General features: G+C 47.7%; 1 protein-coding gene across 4 annotated transcripts in view; it reads left to right on the plus strand.

Annotated features, from left to right (window-relative positions):
* Window positions 1–16,821, plus strand: part of ZNF423 (zinc finger protein 423) — a 221,257-nt gene that overhangs the window by 30,195 nt on the left and 174,241 nt on the right. For all 4 annotated transcript variants that reach the window (XR_015260060.1, XM_086758434.1, XM_086758432.1 and 1 more), the window contains exon 3: window positions 7,675–7,734. Coding sequence is in view for 3 of the 4 variants with exons in the window: in XM_086758434.1 (XP_086614560.1) it covers window positions 7,675–7,734 (60 nt within the window). In the remaining variant the exon portion in view is untranslated. The remainder of the gene's footprint in view (window positions 1–7,674; window positions 7,735–16,821) is intronic.

Genomic DNA, 16,821 nt, shown 5'->3' on the forward strand with positions numbered 1-16,821 from the left:
TTTCCCCCTTTCTTTACTTTCCCTGTTTTGGTTTGTTGGGGTTTTAACAGCTAGGTGTTTCTGTCATCCAGCAGCCTTCCAGATGGAGCGAGGAAATTTAAACTCTTGGTTGCCGAAGTAAAATACGTGATTTTATGAGCAACACGGGGAATGCCAGATTCACCTGTTTTGTTTCACTTGAGCTTTAAAGCGCCTGTTTACTCGTAGTAGATCTATTTTTGAAAGAAGGTGCAGACACTATGGTGACAGTTGCCTTAGAAATGCCTGTAATAACGCGAGAGGAGTGCAGCTGCAGGCAGCCGCTGCTCGCCATCCCCTGTCCGCAGGAGCTGGCCACCCGTACCCGTGTCCTCGCGCATCTTGCTGCGCTCCCCACCTCTCTGCCCCACGCCTGTGCTCTCGCCCCACGGGAGCTGGGGCTCAGCCCAGCCAGGGCAGGTGAGGGTAGGGGCCCTGGGTGCTCCCATCCGTTCCCAGCGTAGCGCAGATGGTGGGTCTGGGGACGCAGCACATCAGTGGGAGCTCCGTGCCGGGGATGAGTGGGCTGCGGGTGGGATGGGGTGTGCACCTTGAGTCTCATGGCCAGGCAGAAAAAGCCAAACTCCAGTCCCTTTCCTGCTTTTCTGAGATGGAAGCAACCAATTTTGAAAGAGTTTTTAGTCCAAAAAGGCAAGAGGTGGGTGGCAGTGGCGATGGGCCCTCTGTGGTGGGGACGTGGGGAGGTGGCCCAGCGCATGGCAGGGCAGAGGAGGGACGGGCAGCGCACCCAGCGAAGGGGATGGTGCTTCCTGATGAAACACAGGGAACCAAAAACTGGGTGTTCCCCGTGCCGGCCATTGCTGGGGCTGGAAAAACGTGGTTGTCATGCGGGGCCGAGGCGCTGCTGCTGTGGGTCTTGTGCGTAGCGCAGAGCAGGGCCTCCGCGGCCGGGTCCCTCTTCCAGGGCAACCTCTAAATTCCTGAACATTTCACGGATTTAAATACCACGTATTGCAATTAAAAGGGAAAAAGCACCTCACCCTGCCCTCTGGGGATTAACGTCCCGTGACAAGCTGTAAGGACCGTCAGTGACGGTACTGATGCCAGATGTAGAATGTGAAATGGGGTGTCTGCAGGCCCGGCTTTAGGAGCTATAAGCTTTAATATATTGCACGTATGAGATCTTGATTTTAAGAGCAATGTGAAACACTGGCTGCATCTTATTACGCCGTACCCTCGTATTTATTTACATAATAGATTTTGATGGGAAATAGCTGTCTCCAGTGGAGTCTGTGAATTAGAAACACAAAATCTAAATATGAGCACTGGGAATAAATGCGCTGTGGCTCGCGAGTCAGGTGTGCGGTGGGCGGGAAGGGCTGCGATTAGCCGTTATCTATGTCCCACGGCCTTCCTCGGCTCACACGGATGAGATTTTTATTTCCAACGATCCCTTTCTCGGGTCGCAGTTCCATTAAGTTGCTGCGGCGGCTGAAGAGGCAGGCCCGTTAGCGGCGCGCAGATTTACTGGGCGAGTTTAAGCTAATGGATACTTATCAGGCAGGCTGTATTTGGTGATCGTCCATCATTTGCTCATTAAACAGTGTATCTAAGTGATTCTCATTTCCTCCCTGCCATGTCTGGAAAGGAGGAAACTAGACACATTACGATGGAATATTAATGTCCTGGAGGATTCAGCCACCCATAATTAGATCTCCTTTGCATAAACCTGCTAGTGCTACCTTATTTTGTTGTTTGTCTTGTTCTCCTTAATCGCCTCCACATCTTTTTCTGTTCCTAACGATCTTTTTTCAGTTTTGCTTTGTAATTCTGTCCCATTTATCTCATTTTTCTTTTTTCTTTTCTTTTCTTTTTTTTTTTCTTTTTTTTTCTTTTTTTATTTTCCCTGACCTAGAGAGGCCAGCAGTCTGGGTTTCCCCACTCCTCCCTCCTTCACACAAAAAGGGTTGACTTTGCCAGCAAAATGCAGGGGCTCTGCCAAGCCCCGTTACTGACTTTGGAGAAAAGCGGCTAGAGAACTCGTGCAAATTCAGGCTCTGAACGAGCCCAGTAAGCCATGTCAGTAAACCCCCTTGTCTTATTCCCTGGCCTGCTGGCCCATGAAAGGACTGGTATATAATGGTGCTCTTTAAGGTGGAAAAACCATCCTGGCCGGGGGCCACCGTGGGGAGAGAACAGGGAGGCGGCTCAGGAGCTGCGAGGGACCAGGCTCCGTTCCCGCGGGACGTCCTGGGGGCTGGGGCGCGGGCGAGGAGCACGCCATCACCTCTCTGGGGATGCCCTGGCGTCCCAGTGCTCCCTTCCACCAGCCACCGGGGAAAAAATGGCAAAGCCTTACTAAACCTAAATGGAAATGATCGCACAAACAAGCTAAATGTCTAGTAAACACGGGGAGACCTGGCAGGAGTCCTCGTGGAAAGTCGTTTTTTCCGAAGGGAGTCACCGCAGCTCCCGGTGCGGTGCAGGACTGAGCTCTGGGCGATGGGCTGGGGGAGAGCAGAGGTGTTCCCCTCCTCTCTCGGTTCGAGCAGCAGGCCTGTCCGCACCTCTCCAAGGGACAGAGTCAGGGACGCGTGTGGGAAGTACCAGGCGTGTAGTGTAAAGATTGCTAGCGTCCTCTGTGCCCGTGCCATGCCAAGCAGCTGGAAACTGCCCGATTTACTCAGCCCGCAAAGTTCTGAGCGTCCTCAGCTCCCTTTGTGGAAGTGGAAGCTGCTCCGTGTCTTGCAGGATTAAGAGCGCTGTACCAAATCCCAGGCCGCAAGCGCTGTGGGATGAGCGGTGGTGGATGAACGGTGGTGTGACGGGGCTATTCTGTGTGCCCCGCTGATTCAGGAGCGTGTAATTTCATGGGATGGGAGGGATGGAGCAAGGGCTGGGGAGGACAGCACAGAGATGCGCGTCTGAAAGGCGGTAAAGAGGCTGAAGATGACGGAAGATCGCCCAGCTCTTGCTTGCGAGTACGTACAGTGAGGTCAGGGAAAAAAAAAGTGGGTTTTGTGTGACTGGCTTACAATGCAGATTGGTGCTGGGTTATTTCTCTAGAGGGACAGCTGTGAATCTTGACACGTGCGTTACAGCTAATACCCAGGCATCGGTGCGATTTCCCCAGGTTTATCTGAGAGCATTCTGTCACTGACAAAATCTGACCAAATCCTCCAAAATAAAAACCAGCACCTGCATTTTCTGCCCTCGCTGTTCCGTACGTGGAGTTCTCAAAGGTTGCTCGTGGGTGAGGGAGTGGCCCTGGTCCCAAACGCAGCTCTTGGTAACAGCCCCGATCCAGGAAAATTCCCCCTTCAGCTGGAGGGCTTGCTTGTAACCCAACGTATTTCTGAGCAGTTTCTCAAATGGTAAGCATTCCTAACGTTTTAGTTAGTGTGCTGTGGAATTTTTATATGGTGGAAAGCGTTAAAGTGGTGCTTGAAGGCTGTGAAATAGGATAAGGGAGCGTACACATGCCGTCGGAATTACTGAGGGGCTGTTGCTCTCTTGTAAAGCTTGATTGCATCTAGAAATCAACATTTGGTTCAGAAGCGTCTTACTTTGATAAGGTTAACTTCTTTCCTGGGAGCGATAAAGTGTTAAATAAGCACTGTGACTGTGAATGGAGTTCAGGTAATGGTAGCCCCATAAATAGATGTTCTCCCTCTTCGGGGAATGGATGCTGAATCCTTTCAGAAGTTTCTCTGAGCACAAGGAACCGGAATCTTTGAGCCTGCAGCACTCGTGACCTCGCAATTAAATAGACATCCTTGGAGAACATCGGAGGCGAGCGGGCAAAATGCAAATATTTGGCATGTGTGGGAGTGCAGTATTGTGATGTTGCCGTTGCCCATGGTTCCTCCTCACATCAGCCCTGTCCTTCTTCTGACTCCTGCGGTTGGGTCCTGCGATCGGTTGGGGCAGAACAGAGCTCTTCTCTAGACACGGCAGCCGTGAGTCGCCCCACGCTGGGGCAGAACGGGGAGCGGAAGCAGACGTGTGTCCTTCCGCTGCTGGCGATGTCCTCCCTGCGCCAGGCCAAGGCAGTGCACAAAGTTAACGATATTCGAGTTGACCAACAGTAAGTCTTTCTATGTGGCCAGACCAAGGCTATTTTCAAGTAAACCCAGCCTTCCTGAAGGGTTTTGGCTTCCCAGATGTCACCAAAGGCATGGCTGTGGGAGCAGGCACGCTCTTGGGTGAGTTTCCTGTAGCTGGCTCATAATCATCACCCTGAGGGATGCAGCTAAAAGAGTGTCTCTTTTTTCACTTCCAGTATTTCCTCTCTGTGTATCGGCAAATACTCTGGACCATTTACAAAAGAAAAGCATTAACGTATTTTTTTTTCTTCAAAACCAGAAACATAGGGCTGTAAGTGTTGATACCAAGGTTCAGTTCTTAACTTCTGAAATGGTTTCTTGCCCGTCTTTTTTTTCTAATCAGCTGTGTGGTGGATTTGGCACTGGGAGAGACGCGTACCCTCCCCCTTTGTGCGGTGTGCTGCACGTCGGGAGCCGTTCTGGCAATGACACGCGGAGCACAGTGGGACCGAACTTCTGTGCTCTTGCTGAGTTATCTCTGTGTTACTGAAGGGGTGAAAATAGGCTTTTCTGAAGCATTTAAAATGATCGTTCAGATGGAGAGAGCAGAGAGACAAGAGTAAGTGTAATTACACAGCATCTTCTGTGGTTGCAACCGTGGCTCAATGTGCAGGCACACAGCGTGATTTGGGGAGAAAGCGAGGAGAGTTTGTGAAGGAAAACGGGAAATGTCCAACAAGAACATGTGAAGTGCGCTTGTGAACGTCCTGCCCAAAGCTTCATGTCAGTCATTTTGGGTGTCTTCGTTTTCAGTGCTTCCAAAGTTTCATGAAATGCTGAGCCTTCACCATTATGTCGCCAGGGCTCCCGTGAAGTAGTTACAGCTGACACAAGGTCTCCAGTTGCTTTATAAAATCTTGACTTTCCCTCTTAAACTGCGCTGCCGTTTCCCGTGGTGTTCCTGAGCTGCAGAGCGTTCCAGGTGCGGGTGTGGCTCCTGCCTGCGTGGACTCGCGTGTCTGCACGTTCAGAGTGATTTTACCAGCACAGCTGGGAGCGTCGAGTCCTTGCCTTCAGGAGTAACGATTGTGGCTGGTGTGTCTCAGAGAACTTATTTTCCTGCTAATGAGCCGGGAATTATTTTACTGTGTCATGTATTTTGGAAGTGATTGTGTTGAATGCTTCGTACCTCTTCACTGACTTTTTTTGCCCGTCACCACTACTTAAATAATAGCATCCACAGAGTGAACGTTGGTCACCGGTGTCAACCTAGCTTTCAAGGAATGATGAGAAAAAAATTAAGAAACTGAAATTTTAACTGAAAAATCAACTTAAGTGAATTTCTCCCTGGACCACGTGTTCTGGCTGTTACTTTTTCTTATGGTCGGTCCTATGAAAGATTATTATTATTTTTTTTTTAAAGGAGGTGGAAGAAAAGCACTACCAGCTATGTGGTGGGTCTGTGCAAATAGAGGGGGAGAACCTGAAACCATGACTGCAATAACATAACGTGAATTTAAGTGCCCTTGTCGTCACGTATGTGTTCTCTGTCCCCTTTTCAGTCGGTAGGGAGCGAAGCAAATTAATGCCAGTAGAGGCTGGCTCAAACCTTTGCCCTCCTTTAAGGGATTCCAAAAACTGCGGGTTTGCTGCGTGCTGGAGCCCGCTGCCCTGCGGCAGTGCGGGGGCTGGAGCGGGCTCCAGAGTTTAGCCAGTGTTGAAGGCAGCGCGTGGCTAAAATTGCCGATGACCAGTGCTGGTGCCATGTACTTCTGCTTGACTAGGACCGAATTTATTGCCTTTATGTATTTTTAGCTGTCTTTTTTTTTTGTTTTTTTTTTTTTTTTACCTCTCTTTCCAAGACAAAATGTAAAGAAATAAAAAAGCTCAACCCAAAAGAAGTAATATAAAAAACTGTCCGAGCAAGACAATAAAAAAGCAGTCAAGGATAAAATAAAATTAAAATATTCCCCTAGTCTGTTTTGAGTAGGGTACATGAATTGCTAACGTAGCTTATGTTGTTTTGGCACAGAAACCTCCCTAACGTATGTATGTTTTGCTGTTAAAACAAGAGATGTATTTGTGTAAGAGTGCGGTCGTGTTTAGGATAACTGTCCGGGCCCAAAGCGGGGCAGGTGGCGGTTTACAGCACGCGACGCGGTGGGTGAGGAGCGCGAGTGCGGGCTGGGCCTGCCCTGCCACTGACGGGGAATCGCACCGGTACCGGCTTCAAAGCTCATGGCTTTGTATCTGGTTTCCTCTATAATTCTGGAATTTAATGTTATGTGGCACGGCCTTTACGCTAGCGTAGGCTTTTTGGAAAAAGTGTAACGGTGTCTCAGGTATGAGTTCTCAGAAGTGGCTGGATTCCGTGCTCCTCCAAGTGAACTTGCAGACTGTCGGGACTGGAGCTGTGCCGTTCTCCGGAGTAGGCCTTTCTTTGTGCTCTGAACAGAAAACCAAAATTTGCCACGTGACGTCACCGCTGACGGACGCGCTTACAGGGTGTCAGAGTTCCTTACTGGGGTGGAAAAAACGGGGAGGAAAGCATAGAATGAAGAATCTTGTGATGAAAGTGTAAATACTCAGTGTAAGTAAACACCAGAGCTGGTTCCAGGGCCCAGGCATACAGGTCCCGTCGCCTTTGCAATACAGTTTGGATTTCAGTTGCAGGGTTATGTAGAACTTGTATTTGAATCCAGCGTAATTTAGATAAAAGGGTTCGAGATTGTTCAGTGCATGGAGTAAATACAATTCATCAGGTTTGAATTTGTTTGGTGTCGCGGTGACGGTGTAGACAGGTGAAGATGATCAACTTTTGCGATTAAAAATAATAATTTCCACGGTCACTGCTTTCAAATGCCCAGTCTGACGGAAGTAAACCTGCCACTGCTTCCAGCAACGCAGGACCCGGCCCTGTGTTCACCCTGCCTGTTGTCAGCTGATCTCCTAGTTATTTTTAGGAATGTAAGAATCAAATGACATTTTATAATTTTTAACAGGCAGAGGGTTAGAGATACATCACTTGCAAGTGCTGAGCACCTGGCTCTGACAACTTTCCCATCAGCAAGCTTTAAATGCTGTTATTTATGACTGCCATATTGCAGAACATGGTTACGCATTATAATAGCGTTTTTCAATTCTGAACTCTGAAAAAAACCTCCAGATACCACTCGGTTCTGAATATGGCTAATATGTTAGTATGCTAAGATGTCATAAGTCGGGCAGTTTTCCCTACGTAGGACAGGTTTTTACTATGGTCTGTTACAGCATACGTTTCAAAAATGACCTCTCCAAAATGGCAATTCTGCACAGGCACGTTGTTGTGAATGTACAAAATTTCAAATATGAGTACTTTAGCAGCTACTGGTGTTTAAACCTCTGTTAAAATTTCAGATTGACTTAACTGTTACCTGTTCAGGAAGAAACTGCAAACAGAAAATCTCATATTTAGTCTAAAACATAGGGAAAAATCTCTTTACTAAATTTCCACCTTATGAATTGTTTTATAGAAAGCAGTAAGTTCTTTTTCACCGGCGCGAAAGTCTGTTGTAATAGTTAATGTCATAGTGGACCTGGTTTTCTGGTGGCTTTGCTTTCCAGTTGGTTCGTTTTAGCAATCACAACTTATTTTTTTGTTCTTTTTCAGTTGAAGAGGGTGAATCTTCAGATTTTGCGTTGACCTGGGACTCGACAGTGACTCAATCAGGTAAATATTTTTGGTTCTTCTGATTGCAAAAAGTGCCAGAGAGCTGCCAGGCTTTTTACAAGAACTGTATTTTGTATGTCACATTCCTGTCTCAAATCCAAGACTACCCACTGCAACACAATTTTTATATCAGTTCCATATGGTCAATAAAATCTATTACATACAGAGACTAATATACTCTTATCCTCCGGAGAGCCATTCTTTCTTCTTGTGGGCAGACTGAAACGGGCTGTGATTTCTCCAGTAGAACCACTTTGAAGTTTTCTGCAATGGGCACTGTTGCACATTCATTCCAATCTAATTACATAAAAGCTGCTTTAATAGGAATTTTAAACCTCGGTCTCAACTGGAATGTGGGTATTTCTCCTCTCGGAGGAAACTGGAAAGAACTATCAGGGCTGGAGGATAGAAGTGGTGCATCGCCATGGTGGAGAGATTTAACACTTGAACCAGCTTCTGCTCTGCTTGACAGTACTAACACTTAAACGTGTGTCTGGGGCTTGTTTGTCTGGTAATTTGAATGAGAAAAGGCTCAAGAAATTGAAGAGGATGAAGCAAGTTTGTCTGCAGTTGTGCAAGTGTATTGATCACACAAATGCGAGGGGAGACGTCAGATTAGTTTGCGTTTAAAGTAACTCGCCACATCTCAGTCACTGTTTGTGCCCATGAAAAGATATTTTACCGTCTGTTATGTCTTTAGTATTTATGAAATTCTCAGAATAATTATTTTGAAGTGAATAAGCCCATTTCTTTGCTCTCTCCATACCGGCCTGCATGATGGTATTCTCGGAGAAGCTCGGCAGCGATGTGAAAGCAGCTCGGAGACTGAGCAGCAGTGTGAAAGTGGACAGTGGTGCTGCCTTCCTGGTTCACATGGGTTTTATAGGGGGCTTGGGGAGAGCGATTCACGGGAGATGCTCACTGGAGTCGGCATCTGGCTGGCCTTGAAGGCATAAACTGCCTTTGTGTGACACTCCGTGGCGTTTCACTTTGTACCGGCCGTGCTCCCGGTTGTGCTGGGGTGCGTCTTCTCTGGGCACTATGGCTGTTTTGGATGGTTTGGGTTTTCACCAGTCTTTGATAGCAAATATTGCTGCTGCCGCTGCCGCAGACCCCCAGCTGCGATGTCGAAGGCCCCTTTGTGCCTGGAGCTAACGGCGCATGAAAAGAGCGCTCGCCGGCTCTCTTGCTTGACCTTCGTCTCAAGCAGTGGTGGAGTGGAGTTACCGGTGTTATCCATCCCAAGTCTTGAATTGTATTCAATTTAACGCAGGCTGAGGTTCAAACCAGCAACGACAGCAGCAATCATTTCCGTGCAGAGCAGGAGTTAATTTGGGATTTCTGGATGCTTTTGGTGACTGCACTGTAAGTAAAAGACAGCTTGTGAAGGGCTTTTCCCAAATTAGTCGAGTCGCCTCCATTTTTCTTCATTTACTCCCGTAATTACAGCTCTCATTCACGACGTCGGGTGTGGGATAAAATGTATTGTATGTGTGATTTATGGCAGCCTAAGGAAAATGTGTGCTAATGGGGCGTTTTCTCCGTTTAATACGTTCAGTAGCTACGGATGTCAATCTTGCACGTGTGTCAAGATGGAGTACAGTGTCCTATCAAGACAGGGCGCGGTGCATGGGACAGGGGTTGGAATATGACTGAGGAATAGCGTTGAAAAAACTCAAAAAGCCCTCAGATGTGGCAGTTCGGCTGTGTGGAGTCGCTGGCTCTTGTGTGGCGTGCCTCCGCAGCTATAGTCGGTAACTGAAACCAGTCCCCCGGTCCCAGTGTGCGAGACTTTCATTATGTTCTTTTATGGTCTTCCTGTTTGCATTAGCTCCAGTAGTGTGATGCTGAAGTTCAATAAAGGGTGAAAAAACACACTTCAACTTCTTGTTTCATGCCCCTTCCTTCCCTGGCCCAAAATTACAAAATTGCCTCCCCTTCCTTGATGCCCCCAACAGGAAAAAAACCTGAAAGGCCAAACCCGGGACTTGTTAACTCCGAAACATTTGCCAGATGTTTCAAATTAACATATTTCTCTCTTCCTCTCCTGTGTGTGTTTGTACATCTCTGTGTGTGTGCAAACACACGCAAAAGCGACTTCTGAAAAATTCTGTTGGCACTCGGCGCAGCTGCTGTGGGCCGGGCAGCGACGGTCCCAGGGTGCTGTGGTGTGTAGGGACAGCAAGGGCAGGTAGAATGTAGGGGTTTGATTTTTTTTAATTCTAGCCAAATGTTTGTATAGGTGCGGTTGTGGGGGGAGAAGTTGCTTTTGCTGCTCTGTCTCATTTTGTTCATCAAACCAGCTATACTTTTTTTGACCACTGCTGTAAGGCTGAACGTATTAATCTGGAGAATCAGAAAATGTATAAGGAGGGCGAGGCTGCCCTCGCGCCCGGGTGAAGAATCTGGCTGTCCCCCAGCCCTCTTTAACAATGGCCATATAGCGAATTTCCTTCCTCTTCAGGTCTTGTAAACGTTTTTTGCCTTAAAGTAAAAGGAAGGGAAAAAAAAGCTTTTCCTTTCTTCTCCTAATCTGAGGACTTAGCTTGCTGTTAAACAGCAGGTCAGTAGCGTTTTGCTGTGTAAGAGGTGTCCCGGAGGAAGAGTGAAGCCGGGCAGTCCTTACCCGTACTTTTCCAAGCCCGTCCGTCTCGCTCCGAAGCGTCGGAGAGGGTGGGCTGGGCAGGGCTGCTGCGGGGCCGGGCAAGCACCCGCCTCGGCTTTGCGAAAGGCTTTGGCTCCCCTATGAAGCCAAGAGGAAAACAAGATGCAATGTTTGTCTGGCTGGACCCTTGCTTTGCAATGCGGCGTTGCTGTTGTAATACATCACGAGAGTATTATCTTGAGGAGCAACGAGGGACATTTAAAAAAAGTAAAAAGTCTTACTAAATATATAGAGAATTTAAGGCATTTTAAAGACCTCTGAAAGCATTTTACGCTGGGGTTGCTGGGGAGTTTCTCATTAGCCTGGCTGGGAGGCCCTGGGGATCCTTGCCTGAATTGTCTGGGGCAAACAGAGCAGATTCTCTCTTCTCCTTAGGAGCCTACAGACCTAAAAGCCTCTTTTTTTTTGTGTCTGCTTTTGAGGTGACTGCAGCTACCTTATTTTTGTATGCAGCTGTGAGCCGTGATACTGATGGAGAAGGGGTTTGGGAGGTAGGGGGCTGTGGACCGGTAGCCTGCGAGCTGGGGACCGATGGTGCTGGGTGCGTTTGCAGAACGTGGGGGGATCTCTGCCGCGTTTGCAGATGGAAGGGCCTCTCCAGCGCCGGTGCCCAGCCATACACGAGCACACAGCATCAGTATCATTCAATCCTAACGTGCCAGAAATCATGAAAATAAATTAAAAATACTGACCTTTCCCCGTCAGGTCCAGGTTTCCTGTCCCTGCCATCACGCTCCCTGCGGCAGCTGGGCACGTGTGCGGGGACGTGTTAACAGAGTGCAGCGTGGGGAAAAAACGACAACATTTTGGGACACTGACACTTGGTATTTTGCCATTAGGAGTTGTCCCATGTGCTTGTTTTATACATTACACTACTTTAGGTTTTTAATTGCCTTCTGCAATTTCTTTTAAAGTTTCCCTCCTTTAAGCAGGAAAAAAGAAAAGAGGAAGCAGCAGCTTTTGAGAAATGAACCACAAAATAAAGGGGAAACCACCGTGTGGTCACTCCTTCTCCCCTCTGTTCCACTTTGCGTGGCGTCTCCCGGCTATGTAAATCACCATTTTCACCTGGTATCTTCAGAGAAGGAACATCCTGCCACCATTTGGAGACTTCTTTTCACTCAGGGCTACCAGAGCCCACACTGGTGCGTTTCTAATGCCATCTCTGCCGCTCGGGGCTCTCCCTGCCCGTTCCCTCCTGACTGTTCGCTGTGCTCCCCTCCAGCGTCGATATTCCGGTCCTAGTGCTGATGCTATCTGCTCCTCACGCGTTGGGGGTTTCTGTTCTCCTCTGACTGGTTTGTAGGGTTTAATTTTGACTGCCAAAGGAGAAAAACGAATGAGAAAGCCAGGGTCTCGTGAAGTGACCGGAGACTTGAACACATGAATACTTGCGTGGGCACTTTTCCCCCTTTTGTGGTTATTCAAATAAGGTACAGAAAATGTTCTTCTTCCTCACCCTCCTGTAGGCACTGAGCTCTTTTTCTCCATTTCTAGGTTAATTGTGTTTTGTCTTATTTCACTTCTAAATGGCAGGATGCTGAAAAAAGCCCCCCCAAACACCCTCAACATGAAGCTCTGGCCTGTCTGCTGCAGAGCACTGGAAAGGGTCAGTTGCGATTCAGCGGGCGTGAGAAACCTGTTTTTGTGCACGTGTTCTGAAATTGCCTGTCCTGAGTGCCCTCACGAGCTGGGGCGTCCTCTAGAAGCTGATCTCGTTAGTAAATCAATAAGAGAAGATTACAGTGCGTAAGGATTTCCAAAGAACTAAACCTTTGAACTTAGAAAAGAACATAGGAGACTGATAAATTTCTTAGTTGAATATTTTTTCAGTATACCGTCAGATGTTTGATCTCAGCTGGTTGGCTTTCTTATGGTGGTTTTAAAAAACCAGCAGCCTTGTTTCTGCATGGACCTGCAGCGTGCAGCCCGGTCCGTATAGTCTGAGGGTCTCAAACTTTAAATATATGCTTTGGAAGCAGCCGAAACCCGAAGAAATGCAAACTAGAAATAAAGCTAGGGAGGTTTGTAGCTCTGGCTGCTGCCTTCCTCATTCATTCTAAATTTAACTTTTTTATTTTCCTTGGTAATGTTTGGGTTTTTATGATGTAAGATAGTTAAGTATCCATTCAGAAGAGGAAAAAAAATTAATTCTCCTTCCCTAATTATAAAATCTGTTTTTTAACTTGATCTTATAAATATGATTTTTTTTTTTTAAATGGAAGTACTTTTGATAGTGTTTTCTCAAGTAGAAAGTGAAGTAATAGACAGTACGTGGTGAGAAATACTCAGATAATGTGCTAGTGGGGGAACATCCAGGACAGATGTAAGATTTTTCGAGCTGGGATAATATAAAAAGAAACAATACAAGTAATTATCAACCCTTCCCAGATTACTCTGTAGGAGCTCTTACAACTCTGCATCTGCAGGCGTGAGGGCTTCCTGGGAGTGAGTCTCTGCTCCCAGCGCTCGCGGGCTGGTGGGAAGGGGGACGTGGTGCTGCTGGAGGACACTGTGGGCTGGAGGGACAGGGGGTCTCCGAGGGTCCCTGGCATCCGACCGACATCCTGCGGCCGTAGCACCTGCAGGAAAAGAAGTGCCTAAAATGAGATTCCTCACTGCGTGTGGTGCAGCGCGGCACCGACACGTGCATCTGTCGTGGAAGCAGCGGCCCCGCGAATCCGCCGAGGTGTCTCCGGTGGTGCAGTGCCGTAGGTGTTTGCTCTTGTTTGGGGAGGGAATCTCCGGCGAGAAGAGGTGATCTTCAGATGTGAACACAGCATGGGTGTCAGTATTTAAATTAGAAGCACACACCTGTGTATTACAGCGTTTCCTAGAAAATACTATTAAAAATGGTAATTGGGAAAATTATAGCTATAGCACAGAGGAGGAGAATTGATTTCCGGTGGCGCATCAGGACGGTGATGGGCAGCAAGGTTTCAGTCAAATCTGGGAGTATCTCTGGGGTCATGATGTTAACCTCACCCAAGTCGTGTGAGCGTGGTGTATCTGCCGGCCTGGGGCCGCTGCGGGATGTTCCCGTCTGGGAACATCTTGCTGGAAATAGAAATACACGATCAGCACGGATGGTTGCGCACGTGAGTGTGTCCTTCAGGGGCTGGCAGTGGACGTCCTCCATGGGGTTGTGTCCCCATCTTGCCAGCAGTGGTGGTTTTTGGTTTGTGGGTTTTTGTTTTTTTTTTTTACCCTGTGACAAATTTACTTTTTATTTAAAGGTGTGCCTGTTGGTGCTTTATCTGCTGGGAGACTGCAGTGCTGCCTTTCACTTCCTTGCACTATCTCTTGTTTGTGTTCAAGTCTCCTGTGAATACGGACGGCCCAGGGAAGGCCGCTGCCGTCGAGCTGGAGGGGAGCAAGGCGTCGCGTAGCACCTTCCCATCCTCACGCTCCTGCTCTCCCTTCCTCTCTGTCTTTCCGGCGGTGCTGCCTTGTCCTCTCTTGCTGCCCAAGCGAAGGGCTGTGGTTAGATGAACGTTTTCTGTGGTTTTAAATGAAAAGTATATCTGTTGTTTAGAATAGCCGACAAGGGTGTAACTGGCGGTAACGGGCTAAAGTAAAGCAAGGGAGATGCTAGGCGGAATATCGGGAAACATTTCCTAGTAGTGGGATCGAGTAGGCTCTGGTATTGTCTCCCAGCACTTAGGGCCTTTGCAAACTGGACTGGACAACGCGCTTGAGAATACACTGTGGGAACGGTCTTACTTCAGCAGAGGGATGGGTAAAATCACCTGTACGTCCTCCTCATCGCTAATTTATCCAGTTCTGCCACGCTCTGGATTTGCTAATCTGCGGCAGATCGGAGGACAGAAGCAGCCTGAATGGTCAGGGCAGTTGTGCTTTCTAGAGCTTCTTTCAGTAAATATTGTTATGTAGGGTCTCAAAGCACTTCAGCAATGCTAATGCAGCCTCTCAGCCTAGAAGAAAGCCTTCCTCGTGCCCCGTGTCCGTACTGCTTTGTCTCTGCATCAAGCAGCACGCATGTCGACCTCCGCAGAGGGCTCCGGGTTCAGGACCGATGGGCGCTTGCCAGCCCATCTTGCTCCGAGTCGTTTCTGCAGGTCAGTGGCTTTGCTGTTCTAAGTCTGCTTTGGCTGGCTGGGAGGAGCGAGGGAAGCCGAAACCATGCCGCTGTAGGAAGCGATTGCAGCGAGTTTTACCTTTGTGAAATCAGACAGCTGAAGGGTTGAAGGAAGGTCTCCTGGTGAACAATTTCTTTGTTTTTCGCAGAAGCTTCTGTTCTCCTTCGGCTAGCTTACGCATCGCAGTTGTAACTGGTAGCTCAAAGCTCCCAGCCTGAATAAATGTAAAAGAGGAACAACAGAATATATTACCTTGGCCTGTTGCTTAAATGAGAAAAATCAATAGAAAATAATGCCACAGTGGTGGATCCCCAGCACTCGTTCTTCTTGAGGAAAAACCAAATTGTGCCCGTCCTGAGAATGGGGTTTTATAAACAAGGTTGTAAAAGAAGAAAAAGAAATGGAATAAACGAGCTCCACTGCTTTGTTTTCTGAGCTGAGTAAGGACGCTGATGCGAGACTGCAGTGAAGAACTGCATGAAATTTGTGGTGCTTTGCCCAAATCATCTTTGCTATTCAGTACAGGAAGCTGGAATCATTTGGGTTGGAAGGGACCTCTAGTGGGTCTGACTCAACATTGACCTGGCTCCTAAAAGTTTCTGTAGCCGTTACTGCCGTATTTTTGGTTAAATTGTCTTGAACTGTTAACCTTATTGTAGACCAAGAGTACAAGTATGGTTACTACAGCATAAGAATGTGTGAAAACAGAAATTAAGGCCAAACACTCGTGGAAAAAGATTTTTTTTTTTTTAAAGTTAATATAGCCTAAAATTTCCCATAACAGAAGGTCCATTTGTGTTTCTGTCATTTAGCGTCTAAAGTAGCCTTTTCTGGTCTCGCTACAAGGAATTACAATGTCGTTGTCAAAACAAACCAAGCTCATCTCATAACCTTGTATTTGTTGTGAGTAAATTCAAATGAGAACACTGTTAAGTGGGACCATTGATAATGAGATTTGAGATACCCGATGGCTCTCGCTTGGAGACAAGTGACCTTTGTCTTTTTCGGGGCTGAGTAGCAGCGCAATGAAGATTTAATAGATGTGTGCAGAGACCTGGCAGTAGATTGGGGTGTGCGTGGAGGAGACGCTCAGTGCATCTTGCTCTACATATTCTAGACTCCATCACGCCTGGGGCAGGAGGGCCTGCCCGTTTGCGTGTTTTGCCAGCCGTGCCTCCTTCCTCCCTTGGACGGCTTCGGCGTTCGTTAGTAGAAATTATTAGACAGTCACAAAACGCTAAAGAGGAAAAAAAAAACCCGCATGCTATGCTTGCAAACACTGTCTGTGCTACGTAAAGCTCTGACAAGATCAAGCCTCTAATTAAATTATCTGGCACGTGGACAATTCTGTTCTGAGATCTGCTGAGCTAATGTGTAGCCATTAGCTCATACAGCCACCGGATCGGAGGGACCAAAGAGACAATTTACATAGGGCCACAGCGTGTCTTAAAAAATTCTGGTGAGTTGTGAAGCCTGTAATGTTAATTGCCAGTTAGCACATTGTAATTGCTGTAATTATTTGCAAGTAAAATGATGTAAGGGACTTAACATTGTACTTTCCTTAACACTTCGTGTGTTGGTGATCCACTAATCTCCCACTTCGAGTTTTGCTGGGTGTTTTAAGAGCTCGACAGCCACTTGCTGAAGTCTGATCTCGTCCGCAAGTCTGCCGTTCTGCCTGTTGTCCTCAGCGCTGAGCGGTGGCTCTCTAAAGTCTTTATTAAAAAAAAAAAATAAAAGGCACGAAAATAATAAATGGGAATGTCTGCCGCTGACCAGCGAGAGCGTAGCCAGCCCTGCAGCCGGCCGCGCTGGAGCCCAGCTGGGAGAGAGCCCTCAGCACAAATTGCCAGCCTATTGCCTCCCACCGCCACGGCGCAGAAGTGGGCCAAAAGCTGCTCCGTGTGGGATTAAAGGGATGTGTAATAGATTAAAGATCAAAAATGTTAATTAAGAAATGGTCTTTTCTAATAAGATGCCTTCAAGGGCACGGTACCAAAAAATGAAGCAATATCTCATTTTGGCAACAGCGCTGGAGTTGTAATGAAGCTGGAGCAGGGGAGTACGGGGAGAAGGAAGGGACGTCTTCTGTTCGAGGAATCTCCTTCGGAAGGGGTAAATCAATTAGCAATAAAAATGGAAACACGCAAGTCAGGATGACACTACTCTGAATGCTCCTGAGCAGCGCGCGGATTTAGACGCACGCGGTTTAGCTTGGCCTTTCCTTCAGGATAAGCTGGCAGTTTGCAGCTGATAAAGGACGACTCCAGCTTCGTGGTGTCTGAGCGGCAGCGCGGTAATTGGACTGAAAATAGCCGCTCT

The sequence above is a fragment of the Chlamydotis macqueenii genome, chromosome 13 (assembly GCF_036417535.1).
Source record: "Chlamydotis macqueenii isolate bChlMac1 chromosome 13, bChlMac1.mat, whole genome shotgun sequence".
In the NCBI taxonomy this organism is placed as follows: Eukaryota; Metazoa; Chordata; class Aves; order Otidiformes; family Otididae; genus Chlamydotis; species Chlamydotis macqueenii.